Below are 17,863 nucleotides of genomic sequence, written 5' to 3'. Positions count from 1 at the left end.
AACTTGGGTGAGTTACAAAGAAAAAATATGCTGGTATATACCATAAGGCTCCTAAACCATCCTAAGGAAGACAAAACTCACATCACAAAATAATACTTTTAAATCCATATAGAGTCTTTTATAGAGCAACTTAAAAAACATTTTACAAAAAATTACCCAATTAACTTTTCTGTCACTTCAGTGAAAAGTCAACGGTATTATCTGATATTTTCCAAAGAAGTTAAAAAGAAACAAAGGAACTAAAGTTACTCACTTTGCCAATTACAGAGCTTCTTAATTCCACATCCAGTCTTTTAAACTTATGAAAAAAGATGCTCAGCTCCATGACAAATTATATTAACAGAAATACCTCAGCCTTTTGAAAAAATTTTGACTTTCCACAAGATGTAAATGCAAGAGATGGTGTACTGTCTTGCTTAGCATTTCACCTAATCACTTAGTTCAGCATATACCACACTGTAGGTATTCTCTGTATATTTACCCGAATAAAGCTATTAATGATAGCTAATAATTACTAGAGTTCATGTATCAAGTACTGTGCTATGTGTATTACATATATTGCTTTACTTAATCCTATTAACAACTCAAAGAGGTAAGTAAATCATTCTCATTTTACTGATGAGAGAACTGAAGGCCTAGGTTAAGTAATTTGCCTAAGATTATAAACAGATAAAACCACAATTTTTACAAAGGTAGTCCAACTTTAGACCTTGTTTAAAGATCATCATTACAGAAAGAAGAGATTAGAAGTAAGAAAGTCTGTATTTTATTTCATTTATCACTAAATTCTTGGAGATAATGTCTAGCATTGTACCCTACTCATATTTTTCCTCATCAAATGTTTCATGGATAAAATTAAAATTGCACAAGAAAATTAGGTTTCATTGGCCTCAACAATATAAAATGGAGATAAAAGTACTTGCATGGTCTGTCTCAGTGGTTCTCAAAGTGTCATCTCTGGACCTGGAAACTTTGTTAGAAATACAAATTCTCAGCACCCTCCCCAAACCTACTGAATCACAAGCCAGTGTTTTCACAAGCCCGTGTTTTAACAAGCCTTCCCAGGTGATTCTCATGCATGGTGGAGATTCTCATATATCAGTCTACCTTACTAGCTAATTATATCAAATGATTTCAATAATGTGAAAGTACCCTAAAAAGTGAATCATGTATCATCATTAAAAGCATAAATTACATTCCTTAAAAAAACTTAGTGATTTTGCTAAATCCAGATAAAAATGAACATGAGAAATGAAATAGGTCATAAAGCACCTTTTTTTTTTTAAAGGTTTTATTTATTCATGAGACACACACACACACACACAGAGAGAGAGAGAGAGAGAGAGAGAGGCAGAGACACAGGCAGAGGGAGAAGCAGGCTCCATGCAGGGAGCCCGATGTGGGACTCAATCCTGGGTCTCCAGGATCACGCCCTGGACCGAAGGCAGGCGCTAAACCATTGAGCCACCCAGGGATCCCCCATAAAGCACTTCTAAAATAAAGTATCATTCTAGATTTTACCTTGGTATGTAGAGCAGTCATGGATCCAGAGAAAAAGATGACCATAAGCCATAAAGCTGTGCCTAGAAATCTGATAATTGGAATGTGGCAGTTCAATACAGAGATGTGAAATACCATACAGGCCTCTTACCTGACCAGTGTCCAGTGGAGGTGCCAGATCTGTCTGTACAGGTCTCACTTACAGGTCTAAACACAGTTTCCCATCCACCAGTAGCATAGCGCCAATTCTGAGATTCCAAGATGAGTGTTCGCTGAGTACCATATGCAATCATGAAGCAATAGACCACATGATGGAGTTGACAGCCATAGCCACAGCCTTTGTTGATATTACATACCAGCTTCTTGGCTTTGCTGCAGTCCTTGGGATTCTGTCAGGAGGAAAGACAAACAAAGGTGAAGAGAGGTCATCTTCTTTTTCTAAATGACAAGTGTCAAAAATCATATAATAAGCAAGGACTGATCCAGTGTATCTTACTAAGCAAAGAATCCAGCTTTAAGGTTTGAATTTCAAAGAATCCACGGAAAGTTTATTATAGAGAGATGGTAATGAAAAAGAACAGTTGCTTTGGAAATATCATGAAACAAATATGAGAGATACGTTCGTTAGATTACTCCTTTCTGCCCCTGGATGCCGCCGAGTAAGCATTGTTAAAGTCTCCCCTCCCACCGCCGTCATGTCTAAGTCAGAGTCTCCCAAAGAGCCCGAGCAGCTGCGGAAGCTCTTCATCGGAGGCCTGAGCTTCGAAACGACCGATGAGAGTCTGAGGAGCCATTTTGAGCAATGGGGGACGCTTATGGACTGTGTGGTAATGAGAGACCCCAACACCAAGCGCTCCAGAGGCTTTGGGTTCGTCAGGTATGCCACCGTGGAGGAGGTGGATGCAGCCATGACCACTCAGCTGCACTAGGTGGATGGAAGAGTCGTGGAACCAAAGAGGGCTGTCTCCCGAGAGGATTCTCAAAGACCCGGTGCCCACTTAACTGTGAAAAAGATTTTTGTCGGTGGCATTAAAGAAGACACTGAAGAACATCATCTAAGAGATTATTTTGAACACTATGGGAAAATTGAAGTGATTGAGATCATGACTGACCGAGGCAGTGGCAAAAAGAGAGGTTTTGCTTTTGTGACCTTTGACGACCACGACTCTGTAGACAAGATTGTCATTCAAAAATGCCATACTGTGAATGGCCACAACTGTGAAGTAAGGAAAGCCCTATCGAAGCAAGAGATGGCTAGTGCTTCGTCCAGCCAAAGAGGCCGAAGTGGTTCTGGAAACTTTGGTGGAGGTGGTTTTGGTGGGAATGACAACTTTGGTCGTGGAGGGAACTTCAGTGGTCGAGGTGGCTTTGGTGGCAGTCAAGGTGGTGGTGGATACGGTGGCAGTGGGGATGGCTATAACGGATTTGGTAATGACGGAAGCAACTTTGGAGGTGGCGGAAGCTATAACGATTTTGGCAATTACAACAATCAATCCTCAAATTTTGGACCCATGAAAGGAGGAAATTTTGGAGGCAGAAGCTCTGGCCCCTATGGTGGTGGAGGCCAATACTTTGCCAAACCACGAAACCAAGGTGGCTATGGCGGTTCCAGCAGCAGCAGCAGCTATGGCAGTGGCAGAAGGTTTTAATTACTGCCAGGAAACAAAGCTTAGCAGGAGAGGAGAGCCAGAGAAGTGACAGGGAAGCTACAGGTTACAACAGATTTGTGAACTCAGCCAAGCACAGTGGTGGCAGGGCCTAGCTGCTACAAAGAAGACATGTTTTAGACAATACTCATGTGTATGGGCAAAAAACTCGAGGACTGTATTTGTGACTAATTGTATAACAGGTTATTTTAGTTTCTGTTCTGTGGAAAGTGTAAAGCATTCCAACAAAGGGTTTTAATGTAGATTTTTTTTTTTTTGCACCCATGCTGTTGATTGCTAAATGTAATAGTCTGATCATGACGCTGAATAAATGTGTCTTTAAAAAAAAAAAATATGAAATGAAGCAGTTACACTGAAAAAAATACTTTCATTTCTCTATCATTCAGAACATGTAAGTATGATCATCTCTGAACTCAAAGTTGCATACATTAAGATCTTTATGAAAAAAGTGAAATATGCTAGCTGTCCTTCAGCATGCTGTGCTTACCTTCCCAGCTGAAACTCAAATAATCTTAAATGAAAAACTATAATTTACCTATTAATTCCATCTTCCTCTAGAGTCAAGTGTCACAAACAAAATGTACTTTTCATTATGGAAGTGAAACTACTGAATAAAAAATATGATTAATAATTACAAGATGTTAGTTACAGGATTTAAAAAAAAAAAACCCTAATCTTGATGATGGCTACTAGTAATTTTCACAATACAATGTAGACTATGTTCTATACTGTCTTGAGACTGTATTATGTCAACTTTTTAGTCATTGAAGTATAATTAACATACAGTGTTATGGTAGTTTTAGGTGTACAACATAATGATTCAACAATTCTATACATTGCTCAATGTTCATCATAAGTGTGTTCACCATCTGTCACCAAACATCATTACAGTATTATTGACTATATTCCCTATGCTTTACTCTTCATCTCTGTGACTATTTTACAACTGGAAGTTTGTTTACCTCTTAAACCCCTTTACTTCACCCATTTGCCCACCCACTGTTATGCCAATTTTTAATCAGGAGGTCCATTTTTCTATTTGTGTACCCTGCTATAAGATGAACAGCAAGTGGTTAAAACACTTATTATTATCTAACAGTGGATGTGATAGGGTTAGTTAATGAGAGATGCCTTTTTTATTCTAAAGCTTCAACTCTGGGGCACCTGGGTGGCTCAGTGCTTAAGCATCTGCCTTTGGCTCAGGTCATGATCCCTGGGTCTTGGGACGGAGTCCCGCATCAGGCTCCCCACCAGGAGCCTGCTTCTCTCACAGGTTCTTAGTTTATATGAGTCTTGAAAAAAAGCAGTTGCCAAACCACAAACCTAAAACTAATCTTCAGGGATATCATCTGTTCTGTCAAGAAGAGCCCTAGAAACAAAAGTTAGGAATGTGATGGTATAAAATGATTCTGAAGGAAAAGCTGGGAAGGGAAAATGCAACATGGTTACTTTCAGAAGAGGTATCTTTTAAGATCAAATGTGCCATAGCAGGCTGATCTTTTTAAAATCAAAGCTCTTGTTCATCAAGAGCCCTCTGAAGAGTTAGAACCCTTATGAATTTGAGAGAATCCACATAAAATTCAGCAAGATTTGGTCAATACTGTTTTCCCAATCAAGTACTAGAGTTGCTGATTCTTTTCATTTTTGAACTCCAGTTGGTTTAGCTGCAAAAGATTTGAGGGGAACAGAAGAGTATGAGATGTGCTACTGAAAGACTAATATCACTTACTTTCTATCCAATATTGTAGAATAATCCTGGGAATAAGTAACATTCTCAAACTGACCCAAAGCTTTATTTTAATTCAATAGTTTATCAAAAGGGCATATAAAGAACACTGACATTTGTCAGATTTTTCAAGATTTGTAAGAAATACAGCACTTGAATATCTCTAAAATCCCTATGAATACAAAAGAAAATATTCGTTATATATTTTCAATAGATCTTTTTTTAGAAGTTTTTATTTTATTTTTTAAATTTTTTAAAAAAAAATTTTTTCCTAGGCAAAGAACTTTATTAACCTTGTTTCAAACTTTATTCCCAGGCTTCTTCAGCTTAACTAGCTGCAAAGAATGAATTGTGTATAAGCAAAAACTGAGAAGAGCTGCAGTGTCCAAGGGGCTTGGGCTTAAAAATATTAGAGATCTATATTTTATCAGATCCATGAACAAAATTTTAAAAAGCAGTCATAATATAAAATAGCAGCTCCCAGTAACTTCTTCAAGTTTTATCTTCTTCAGAGGTTGACTCAATTCAGTTTGCTTCATTCTTGGAAGCTTCATCAAAATTCTCCACAACATCTGGAACTTCATCATCATCATCCTCTCTGGTAGCAAGTGGTGCTTTTCCACCCACGGATTGTGTGGGCAGAGCTTCAGCCAGTCTTCTTAAACTAGTCAGACTGTCTGCACCAAGCTGGTTTAAGATACTGGGTAGCATTTCTGTCAGCTGCTTTGTCTCAGCATGGCCTGTAATGGTGAACATGTTCGCTGCCAGCGATGCCTGAACTTTAGGGTTGTTAAAATGGATCACTGTTCTTTTGTTTGTGAACATATTCACTTGTTCAATACCAGAGATACTGTTTACCCCTAACTTCTTTAAGGAGAACTGAAGTTTTTATCATCTGCTGTAGCTGTTCTATGAACCACCTTCTTCTTTCAGCGAGCAGTTCCTTTCCCACCAATGCGCACTTGTGCTTGCAGTTTGGCGAGTTTCTCCTGGTTCATGATAGTTTCTTTCATCTTGTTGGAGTGCAAATGGGACCGCGCGGGGGACTAGGGTTGGCGCTCAGGGGATCTCGGGTGGACCAGCTGAGGTTAGGCGCACACACGCGGGGACGCAAGATGGCAGCTAGAGGCTAGAACAGTTTTTAGATATATAGAATTATTGCAAAGAGTACAGAGATCCCATAACATCACATCCAGTTTTTCCTATTATGTCTTTTTTTTTCCTATTATGTCTTACATTAATCTTCATTTTCTTTCAAGGAAAAAAGAGTGAGGGAACATAATAATGAAACATTTGAAACTAAGACTTTTTTTAAATAAAGAGAAGATATATATGCATTTATTTTTTTAAAAGATTTATTTATTCATGAGAGACACACACACAGAGGAGCAGAGACACAAGCAGGCTCCATGCAGGGAGCCCAACATGGGACTCGACCCCGGGTCTCCAGGATCACACCCTGGGCTGAAGGCGGTGCTAAACTGCTGAGCCACCTGGACTGCCCTACATATGCATTTAAGACAGGCACACCGCTTATGCTTCGAGAGTTTAATTAGAATGCAATGCTTTGAGCACAAGAACTGAATCTTAAAAGAAAGAAATGGCCAGTTTATGAAACGAAGCTCAATTCAAGAGTTTTAGTGCTCCTCAAACCAAGCTAAATCAAGAATATATTAAATCTGTTAAATCATAGGTAACATGGAGAAAGGAAAAAAATCCATTATGTTTGGTTCTGGAATTAAAAAGGTCTACAAATATACAGGGTAATCAATGGAAGAGTCCAAGGCAGAGGCTAGCAGTAAGAGAAGATAAAATGAATGACTAGAATGAGAACAGTTACCAAAGTACTGAAGAAGCTCAGAGTCACGGCTCAATTTTTTCACAAAAATATTTCCAAGTCTGAAAAATTCAAAACATCTTGTTCACAGAAAGGCAAAGAGACAGTGAAAAATAGAAAAAAATACATGTGTGTTTCTATCATAAGATTAGGTTCACCAGAATAAATGTCTAGAAAAAAACAAGCAGATATTTATAAGATAAACAAAGCAACAATTCTGAGATGGGCAAGGATTTATTCAGATAGAAAGGATCCTTATGGGACAACCTTTACCTGACCTAAGTCTTTGTTACCCATCACTGTTACAGAGTAGTAACAGATATTTATAGGAGCCTATAAAGGGGACACAGAACCTTTGTTACACACACACAAGTGTGCGCATATATATGTATGCATAATCTTCAAATTTCTTACCAAATAGTCTTTGTCAATTGCCACTGATCCTGGTTTTACACTTTCTGTCTGCAAAAGGCTTGCAGGTATGTCTCATCCATAAGCAAGCATATACAGAAGGGCCTCATTACTAAAAGAAGCTATAATTATGCTAACACTTTAACAGGGTAGCTATTTCTGATGATAAAACCTGTTTTTCAATTGTTTCTAGTATGCCTAATGCATTTTATTTTCTAATTCTCTATCAGTTATTCTAATTCTCTATCAGTTATCTCTATACAGTTATCAGTTCTCATCCTTATACAAGGATGCGGGCATATTGCTTTGTTCTATATTGTGATTCTTTCAATCTTTCCCCTCCTTTCCTTTTATGACACTCTCCACTCATCACACACACACACACACACACACACACACACACACACATACCCACGCGTGTGCATAGAATATCATAGGATACATCCCCAGCAGAAGTCCTACTAGGAAGTACTTCTCATCTTAGAGTGGAAGATGGGGAAATACAGATTGAAAGTACACCTCTTATGTCCCCAAGACATAAGAGCAAGAAGGTCTCACCTCTTCCTGCCTTGAGTATCACTCACTGACCAAGTATAGGTGAACTTTTGTTCATTAAATAAGTATTTATTAAACACTTAATATATACAATAAAACTCAGGAGATGACAATCCAATAGATTAAGAAAAATCACTTTCAGCTGGACTGGAAAGGGTTATGAAGAAAAATTTGTATTTAAGTTAAACCTTAAAAGGTATAATTTATTGTCGTTTTTGAAATGCCAAGTAAAAGTACTTTTTTTTTCATTATTAAATAAGAGTCTATATTGTAAAGAATGATGGTTAAGGGCAAAGTAAAATTATAAACTCTCTAAATTATACTTGTAATGTGGGATTTTTATATATAGGGTCTTCTTGAAGTCAAAGTCATTAATAGGCTCATATATTCTTCCTTGCAATGATGATGATTATTCAAGTTTTTGAAACAGGAGGTAATTTTGTCAAAATTACTTGAGACAACATGCTTAGTTAAGGAACTTTGCATAGAGAGGTTTAAGATAAAATTTTGTTCTAATTTAGTCTCTGTTATGAATTAAATTGTGTGATTTTTGCCTCGTTTTCTTAATTTAAAATTGTGACAAAAATTCCCTCCCTCCACAATCTCTTTCTGCGTACCCATCCCTTCCTTCTCAGAGATACAAGGAAGCTAAATGACACGGTATATGCTCAAAGCTAATTCAAACATACTATCTCATTTATCCTCATAATCTCAAGAGACATTATTTCACAATGGATAAATGCAGTATCTTTTGCATTTAGTGCTACAAGGTGGTCCAATTATGGAGCTTTATAAGCTAACAATGTTATGTAACATTTTTACAGTTATACTTCTGCTGCAAAGTTAACACTATAGTACATATAAATCAAGAGATAAGGACTTAAGATAAAATAGGGTTCTTCCGTATTCAGTTTCCTTCTCTTCAGTTTTTTTTTTTTTAAACACTATCTGAGGCATTTTTTCTGACACTGCTAGTTCCAAGAATGATCCTAGATCAATAGAACCAAAAGCAGTGTTTGTTCTCATTATCCTATAAATCAAAATTGAGAAGTATATTAAAATCAATATGCCTCTAAGATGGTACATTAAGAGAAGCAGCATCTCTTAAACCTAAATGATTACTAATTCACTAAAGGCATCATCATAACGCTGAAATATTTTAATCTTTTTTACTTTGGTTAAAATACAAAAATTGTTACCGTTGAATGTATTTCAAATTACAAAAAGCCATTTTAATCTCTACTTTGCTAAAAAAGAATAGTTTTGAATCAACTAGCAAACCAGAATTATTCTTATATTAAGTAGGCACTGCTAAGATTTAGAAGTTTCCACTGCCTTCACCTAGTAATAAACCAGTAGTAATTGTGAATTAATGATGTAACATTATAAAATAGTATGGATTCCATGGCTTTTAAATTAAATCAAAGATAATGCCTTTTGCCCACAACTATTTAGGTTTCCAATAGGCTCAAGTAAAAGGCTCTTCAGAGGAAAATTTTCCAGGTACCATGTAATTTTCCTCTTATCTGCCTAGATTTACTACAGACCAAAAACATTACATTAAAAGGCTAAATTCACAACAAACAAAAAAATTTAGTCAATATAAACTGGACATAATATCTCCAGGCATCTCTTGCAAAGAGTAAATGCTCAATAACCATTAGTTCAATTGAATTGCATGTAGGGAGACAAAGATGATGTCAAGCTGACAGTGACAAAAATAAATTAATTGGTGACAAGCTAGAATTTAGAATTTGGCTCTCTCAATCTTTTGTTCAACGCTCTTATCTATCTTCCCATGACGTCTTTAATACAAGATTCAACAAGAAGTGCACTCAGAGCACTTATCTGGTTACTCCCCAGCTTTATGGACATATGTATACTTGATGAATAAAAATTGAATATATTTAAAATGTACAACATGTTGATATATATACATACACACCATGTAATAATTACCACAATCAAGCTAATTAACATAGCTATTGTTTCATATTGTTACCATTTTTAAAATTATTTATTTATTTATTCATGAGAGACACAGAGAGAGAGAGAGGTAGAGACACAGGCAGAGGGAGAAGCAGGCTCCATGCAGGGAGCCCGATGTGGGATTCCATCCTGGAACTCCAGGATCACACCCTGAGCCGAAGGCAGGCGCTGAACCTCTCAGCCACCCAGGGATCCCCAACAATTTACTTTTTGGTGGGGAGATCACTTGAGATCAAATTTCAAGTATATAATGTCAGTATTATTAATTATAGTCAGCATGCTGTACATTAGATCTCTAGAACCTACTCCTCCCACATAAGTGAACCTTTGTACCTTTGGTCAACATTTCTCCATTTCCCCCAGCTCCTTGCTCCTGGTTATTACTGTACTATTCTCTGCTTTCATGAATTTGACTTTTTTAGATTGCACATATGAGATCATGCAATATTTGTCTGTGTCTTATTCAGTCAGCATAAAGTCCTCCAGATTCATCCATCTTGCAAAAGCAGGTTTTCTTATTTTTGTGGCTGAATAATATTCCATTTTACACACACACACACATGCACACACACACACATCAAAACCCCGAGGATCCTTCCAGCAACTCTCTAACAGCATGTCTTCTCTAGGGAGTAGTTAAGCCATAGCTCCTAGTTCCAATGAAGAGAGGTCAGAAAAACCAAAGGACTGAGCCAAGTAAGTTAAATTTTATTGTGCTCTTTGCTCTAATCACTAAATAGTTTTTAATTTGTTTGTTTAAAAAGATCTGCAACATCTAGCTTTGTGTTGGTGATGAAGAAAAGATTCATTAATAGTGTAGTGAAAACATTTCACTGTATTGGAAATAGTCTGATTTTATTTCTCTAAAATTATTTTCAGAACTGAAGGAGAAAAGGTAATGAAGCAAATAAAAGAACTGGAATACTGCACTGTGGTAATTAAAACAAAGACTCTGGGCATAGTTAATAACCATGAAAGACAGAGTTAAAAAGCATTCTCATTTTTAAAAGCCAGGACTGTAAATTATTGTCTTTTAACACATTAAACAAGATTATTTTCATAGTAAAGTTAAGATAGTATCTAGGTGTCCTTTCTACCCTTCTAGCAAAGAACAATTTGTTGCAAGTACTAAGAACAATACTATAGTTGAGGCACATACAGGCTAACAAATGCTGCAGGAAATCAATGTTCCTTTAGGTATTTTATAAGATTTTAAGTGGGGAAACTTAATGGAGAAAAGATATCAAGATGCATAGTTTACAGGCTGTAATCCTGACACACTGAAGCAAAGGTCTATACAATTATAGAAGAGGAAAGATCCTAGTAAGTAGAGCAACAATTGGCTTAGTTAAACGCATTCTTAAACTTTTTGCTCTTTGCCTAGAAGTCTCTATTGAATGTTCTAAAGCCATTTTTTTTTAAAGATGGAAATTCTACAAATCCAGTAGAAAGCAACAAACATTATGGGGGATTTCTACTGTGGATCTTTGACACAGTAGTCTGTCATCTCTAGATATTCCAGGTGGTGTCTAAAAATATCTCTACTTCAGGTTCAAGAGATAAGTACACCAGAGCAACCTTGGTAATATTTTCTGCTACTATAAAAGCCACAAAGGAAGGAAGAGAAAGAATGAGACCAAGTCTAACTTTCTCATCCAAGAATCTAATGTAAACAAGGCTAGAGAAGAAAAGCTAAGTTACCTGAGAACCCAGACTCTGCCCATCCTACACAAATGTACAGAAGAGTTAGTATAACCTCAAGCACCTTCAAATCTTTTATTTTGTTTTAATAAAAGTCAGAGTAACTTAAACTGTTTGCCAGCTCTTCCATTCTGCAAAGTGCCATTCATCCCAGTAGTGGTGGTACTTACAGCACTTATCTGTCTACTCACTGGCTTTTAAAATCAAATCATAAACAATAACTACACCAGATGTCAAATCCTGCTGCCTGGATAGAGGCATCGTTCCACTTCTCCATGCAGCTATCCATGCTGTGAATCCACTGTTAGCTGAGCATAAATTTCCTTGAAATCCCAGTTATTATTATTATTTTTAATTAAAAATAAAACATACTTAAGACCATTTTTCTCACTGCCTCAGTTTAACAGTGATCTAACCAAATCAGGCTATTTACTTTTTGAAATCTTTAACCCTGTATTTTTTGCTGTTTATTTTTAAATAATTTAAGACACACAATAAATTATAAAAAGAGTAGAGAGTTACCATATATACCTTCCATAGTGCTTTTCCCAGTGAGAACATCTTACTTAACCACAGTTCATTATCAATACCAGGAAATTGACATTACATAACATGATTAATATATAGAAATTTCTTTGAATTTCACCAGGTTTTACATGCACTCTTTTTTGGGGGGGGGGGGTATATCTAATTTATAACATGTATAGCTCATGTACCTAGTACTACAATCAGGATATAAAACTATTGCATCAAAACAAAGAAATTCTCTTACACTACTTCCTTTAAGAGTCATACCCTTTCCCCAAATGTTAATCTCTGTCAACTACTGATCTGTTCTCCATGACAATGATTTAGTAACTTTGAGAGTGTTGTAAATGGAATCAGATAGTATAGTATGTAAGTAGCCTTTTGAGATTGGCTTTTTTATCACTTAGCATAATGCTCTTGAGATCCACCCAAGTTATTGTGTATACCAATAGTTCATGCCTTTTTATTACTGACTTGTAGTCTCTTATGTGCATTGTGTCACAGCCCATTCACCCACTGAAAGGCATTTGGGCTGTTTTCATGTTTAGGGTATTACAAATTAAGTTGTTATGCATACAAGTGTACAGATTTTTGTGTGGACATGAATTTTTATTTCTCTAGGATAAATATATAGGAGTATAATTGCTGAATCTAACTGCCAAACTGTTTCCCAGAATGACCATACCATTTTACATTTCCATAAGAAATACACAAGAGCTGGTGGCTCAAAATTCTTTGTATTTTTTGTTAGCCATTCTGATAGGTGTGTGGTGGGATCTCATCATGTTTTTAGGTTACGTTTTCCTAATAGTTAATGATTTTGGACATCCTTTCATGTGCATTTTTGTCATCCATATATCTTCATTGGTAAAGCTGTCTGTTCAAAACTTCTGCCCACTTTCCAATTGGATTGTTTCTTACTGTTAACATTAAAGAGATCTTGATACATTCTGGATATAAGACCTTTGTTGGATAAGTGGTTTGCGAGTATTTTCTCCCAGTCTATGGCTTGTCTTTGCATCCTCTTTAACAGGGTTATTCACAGGACAGAAGTTCTAAATTTGATAAAGTCCAATTTATTGATTTTCTTTCCTTTTATAAACCATTCCCTTAGTATCATGTTTAAGAACTTTTAGCCTAGGTCACAAAGATTTATTATAACATTTTCCTCTAAAGGTTTTATAGTTTTGTATGTCACATTTATTTTATCTGTCCTGTTTACTATCCATTTTGAGTTATTTTATGTAAAATGTAATGGTTAGGTCAAGGTTCATCTTTTTCCCTATGAGATGTCCTTCCACTGAACTGCTTTTATACCTTTCTCAAAAATCAATTGCCCACTCATAGGTATATATTCAAAAGAAATGAAAACTGTTATTCAAATACATGTAAAGATGTTAACAGCAATGCTATTTTGAAATAGCAAAAGGTGGAAACAATCCAAATGTCCATCTACAAATGAATGGATAAATTCATTTGGTATACTTGCACAACAGAGTATTACTCAGGTATAAAAAGGAATGAAGTGCTAATATACGCTACAACATGGATGAAATGTCAAAACATTATTCTAAGTCAAAGTTGGAAAGAAAAGATCACATATTGCATGATTCCATTTATATGAAACATTCAGAATAGGTAAATCCATAGAGAATGCAGATTGGTGGCTTCCAAGGGTTATGGGAAGAGGGAATGGGGGAATGAGAGCAACTGACAAATGGGTATGAGGTTTCCTCTTAAGCTGATGAGATGCTGTGCAACTAGATAGAGGTAGTGGTTTGCACTACTACCTTGTGAATGCACTAAATAGCACTGAATTATTCATTTTAAGATGGTTAATTTTAGATAGTTTTATAAATTTCACCTCAATGAAAAACAGCATACCCATGTGGTTCCATTTGAAACTCTGTCTCATTGATTTATATGTGTACAGGGGTACACTCCAATACCTCCAATACCATACATTATGTTGATTACCATTGCTATAGTTGTAGAGCCTTTAAACGATAAAGTATAATTACTCCAACTATATTCTTCTTTTTCAAAATTGCTTTAGCTATTATCGTTCCTTTGCCTTTTAATATACATTTTGGAATCAATTTGTCTATATATACAAAAAGGAAAAAGGACTTGCTGGGATTTTAATAGGAATTATGTTAGGTCTATGGATCAGTCTGGGAAGAACTGACACCTTTTCTATGTTGAATCTTCCAACATAATATATTTATTTACTCATTAGATTTTTAGTTTCTTTCATCAGCACTTTTATATGTATTTTTATGTAAGTGTTCCATTTTTAATTTTTGGAGCAACTGTAAGTGGCTATATGTCTTAAAATTCTGGTTTCCAATATTTCTTGCTAGTATATAGAAATATTAATTTCTGTGTGCTGATCACATATCCCACAATTTTGCTAAATTCACTTATTCTAGGAGCTTTATTGTTGTGTGATTATTGTTATTGTTTGGTACATTACTTGGAATTTTACTACGTAGACAATCATGTCACCTGCAAATAGAGACAGTTTTCTTTCTAGTATATATGCCAATTATTTCTTTGTCTTGCCTTACTGGATTGCACAGAACTTCCATTACTATGAGTAGAACTGAAAGAGTAGGTGAGAGAGGATATCATTACTCCTTCCCAATTTTAGGGGAAAAGCATTTAGTCTTCCACCATTAAGTGTGACGATACCTGTAGGTTGTTTGTAAATTCTTTTTTTCTTTTTTAATCAGATTGAAGAATGTCCCTTTTTTTCCTAGTCTGCTGAGTATTAATCATGAATGGGTATTGGATTTTGTAAACTTTTTTTTTATTATGCTGACATGTTTTTACCACCTTATCAACGTGTTGTATTACCATTTTTATCATTTTCAACCTATTTTAGTATATATGCATATATGATATATGAATATATATTTTTATCATGACCATATCATGACCAGGTGGGGTTTATTCAAGGAATGCAAACCTAGTTAAGTATTCAGAATTCATTCAATGTAATCTGCCACATTAACAGTTTAAAGAAGAAAATCCACATGATTATATCAATTCATAAAGCAAAAGTATTAACAAATCCAGTATCTATTCATGCTTTCCTGTGCATAATTTGAACTTTCAGTATTCAATTTTGATTCACCTATACTGTTTTTAAATATATTTCCTCAGAGTTTTGTTAATGGCCATATACGTATTTATACACAAACATACACAAGTAATTTATTAGTCTACTCATATCAGCATTTTATTATTATTTTTTAAAAGATTTATTTATTTATTTATTTATTTATTTATTTATTTATTTATTTATGATAAGAGAGAGAAAGAGAGAGAGGCAGAGACACAGGAGGAGAGAGAAGCAGGCTCCATGCCAGGATCCCGCCCTGGGCCAAAGGCAGGCGCTAAACCGCTGAGCCACCCAGGGATCCCCAGCATTTTATTATTTCAAATGGGATGTAGAAACCTCACTACCTTTACTCTCTCCCCTTTATGATATAATTCTTAAAGATCACTTATATATACATTAAAAACTACATCAGACAATATAAATTTTGCTTTCCATCACCAAACATTTTTAAAAATTTCAGAGAAGACTAATCAATCACCCTGTATCTATGCTTTCATTTGCATTCTTAATTCCTGACACTCCAAGTTTCCTTCTATCATTATTTTCTTCCCATCTAAAGAATTTCCTTTTTTTTTTAGACTTAAGATTGTTGGCAATGAATTCTTCCAGTTTTCCTTCACCTGAAAATGTCTTTATTTCACCCCATCATATTTTCACTGGATGAAGAATTCTAGGCTGCCACTTCTTTCCTTTGGTACTTAAAAAGGTATCTTACTACTTCTTTCTGGCCTCCGTGTTTTCCAACAGGAAATTCACTGTCATTCAACTTGTTCCTCTGTAGGTAATGCATTGCTTCTCTCCAGCTGCTTTAAAGAATTTTTTCTTTGACTTTAGTTTTCAGCAAATTACTTAGAAAATATCTGGAAATGGATTACTTTGGGTTTTTCCGTTGGGAATTTGCTCAACTTCTTAAACTTGATGGCTTGCCAAATTTAGGAAGTTTTCAGTCATTTCTTCAATCCCTTACTCTTCTTTCTCTCCTTCTTAGGCTCCAAAGATAACATACATAAATTTTTGTTGTTCTTGTTATTGTCCCACAAGTCTGAGGCTCTGTTTATTTATTTATTTAATCTTTATTCTCTGTTAACGGACTGGATAATTTCCATTGCACTGATCCTTTCCTCTGTTCCAGCTATCCTATCATGAGCCAGTTTTTTTTTTTAACTTGTTATTGCATTTTTCAGTTCTGAAATTCTCATGTTTTTTCCTTGTACCATCTATTTCTTTACTGAGGCTATCTATTTTTTCATTTGTTTCAAGTCTTGAATTTGAGTAATTGAGTATTCGAGTATTTTAATTATATATCTTCTTTAAAATTCTTATCAGGTAATTCCAACCCTTATGTCATTTAAGTGTGCTGTGTGCTGATTATCTTTTGTCATTTGAATTATGATTTCCTGATTTCCCTGGTTCTTGGTATATGGTGAATATTATGTTATGAGACTCAGCTTTCTATTAAATGATCTATTTTGGTAGGAAGCAAACTACATAGATTCCTAGCTTATTTTTACTGGCTGTTGCTCAAATGGCAATTTAATTATTAAAGGTTTATCAATGTTATTTTGCTCTGCCCTATTTGTGGCTAATCAAGAGCCAGTGCGAAGCCTAGGCGGTATATCATACCAGAGTTCAGTTCTCAAACCCTTTTTTTGGATTGATTCTCAAGAGTTACATGTATGTGATGTTCAGAGGTCTGCTCAGGATATCAAACACAGACTTGAAAAATCCTGTTCTCTAATTCTCTTTTCTCCATAACTTTCTTCCACTCTAGTGGTGAGGAGAATGGGAGTTGCCTCATGATTGGAATAGGATAAATGTAATCAAAATGAGGCCTTTTTGGCTTCACCCATTAGCATTTTTAGGTTGGAGGATTCTCCAGCACCTCCAACGAGGATATATAGGAATAAAGCAAGCAAATAAATGTAGAAGATTCATATTGTACAGGATTTTGGTTTTTACTTAGCAGGAAGAATAGGAAGAATATTACTGTATCTTATCCAGAAACTCTCATTTAATGCACATTTAATTCATATCTGTAATGCTACTTATTTATTGGCAAACTAATGACTTTGTGTTTCCAGAGGTATAAGTTTCTTTTAAAAATGATAAAACACCCTTTTTCAATATTTGAATCTTGATAACACTATGGTACTGTATCTTCTTATGTAAAAGGAAAATAGAACATCTGCTGGGAGAAAAGAACTCTAGGAGTGAACATTTAAAAGATTATTCAAAGCTTCTATGGAATGTAGGCTTTGAACACAGGCAAAACTCCTTATATTTAAAAGGTTTTTCTTAGGGTACAGCTTTATTTCTTTTTTCATCCAGGGCACTAAGTTTTTTTTTGGTTGCAAGCCAAACATAGTATCTATCCTGCCCCTAACCCTTTAATCATAACCAACCCTCTCACAAGGCATCCTATAACCACCTCTCTTTATTTCTAGCAGTACCTGCAGCTTTAAGGCATGGTCTCTTCTACTAGCCCTGATACTTCCAAACCCAGCAAGTACAACCACTTTAATCACTCCAGGGAAGAGGATTTAGACCAAAATTCAGAATAAAACAAATAAATGAAAAAACCTCCCATACAAGCAAACAAAAAACCCCACCAACCTCTGAGCAAGGGAGATATCCACAAAGCTATAGGACAATTTTACTGGCAGAATGTTAACTAGAATTCTTCCAACAATCACAGATAGTCCCTGATATGCTTCAACTTGTAAAAAGAAATGATGGGGTATGCAAGTATGAAAGTGTTGGCTTTTTATAGGTGATAATTTTGTCTAATAATAAACAATGGTTATGCCAATGAAAAGAGAGAG

At 35.5% G+C, this 17,863-nt stretch overlaps 1 protein-coding gene and 2 pseudogenes across 27 annotated transcripts in view; 1 reads left to right on the top strand and 2 right to left on the bottom strand.

Moving 5' to 3' along the window:
- Nucleotides 1-17,863, bottom strand: part of FUT8 (fucosyltransferase 8) — a 298,682-nt gene that overhangs the window by 60,147 nt on the left and 220,672 nt on the right. For all 27 annotated transcript variants that reach the window (XM_026008400.2, XM_026008394.2, XM_072761721.1 and 24 more), the window contains one exon: nt 1,652-1,889. In XM_026008400.2, coding sequence (XP_025864185.2) covers nt 1,652-1,889 — 238 coding nt within the window. The remainder of the gene's footprint in view (nt 1-1,651; nt 1,890-17,863) is intronic.
- On the top strand, nt 2,146-5,975 carry LOC140599378 (heterogeneous nuclear ribonucleoprotein A1-like; annotated as a pseudogene).
- On the bottom strand, nt 5,158-5,906 carry LOC112927176 (transcription factor BTF3 pseudogene; annotated as a pseudogene).

This window comes from Vulpes vulpes, chromosome 6 (genome assembly GCF_048418805.1).
Source record: "Vulpes vulpes isolate BD-2025 chromosome 6, VulVul3, whole genome shotgun sequence".
NCBI lineage: Eukaryota > Metazoa > Chordata > Mammalia > Carnivora > Canidae > Vulpes > Vulpes vulpes.
This window is presented reverse-complemented; position numbering and strand designations above follow the sequence as displayed.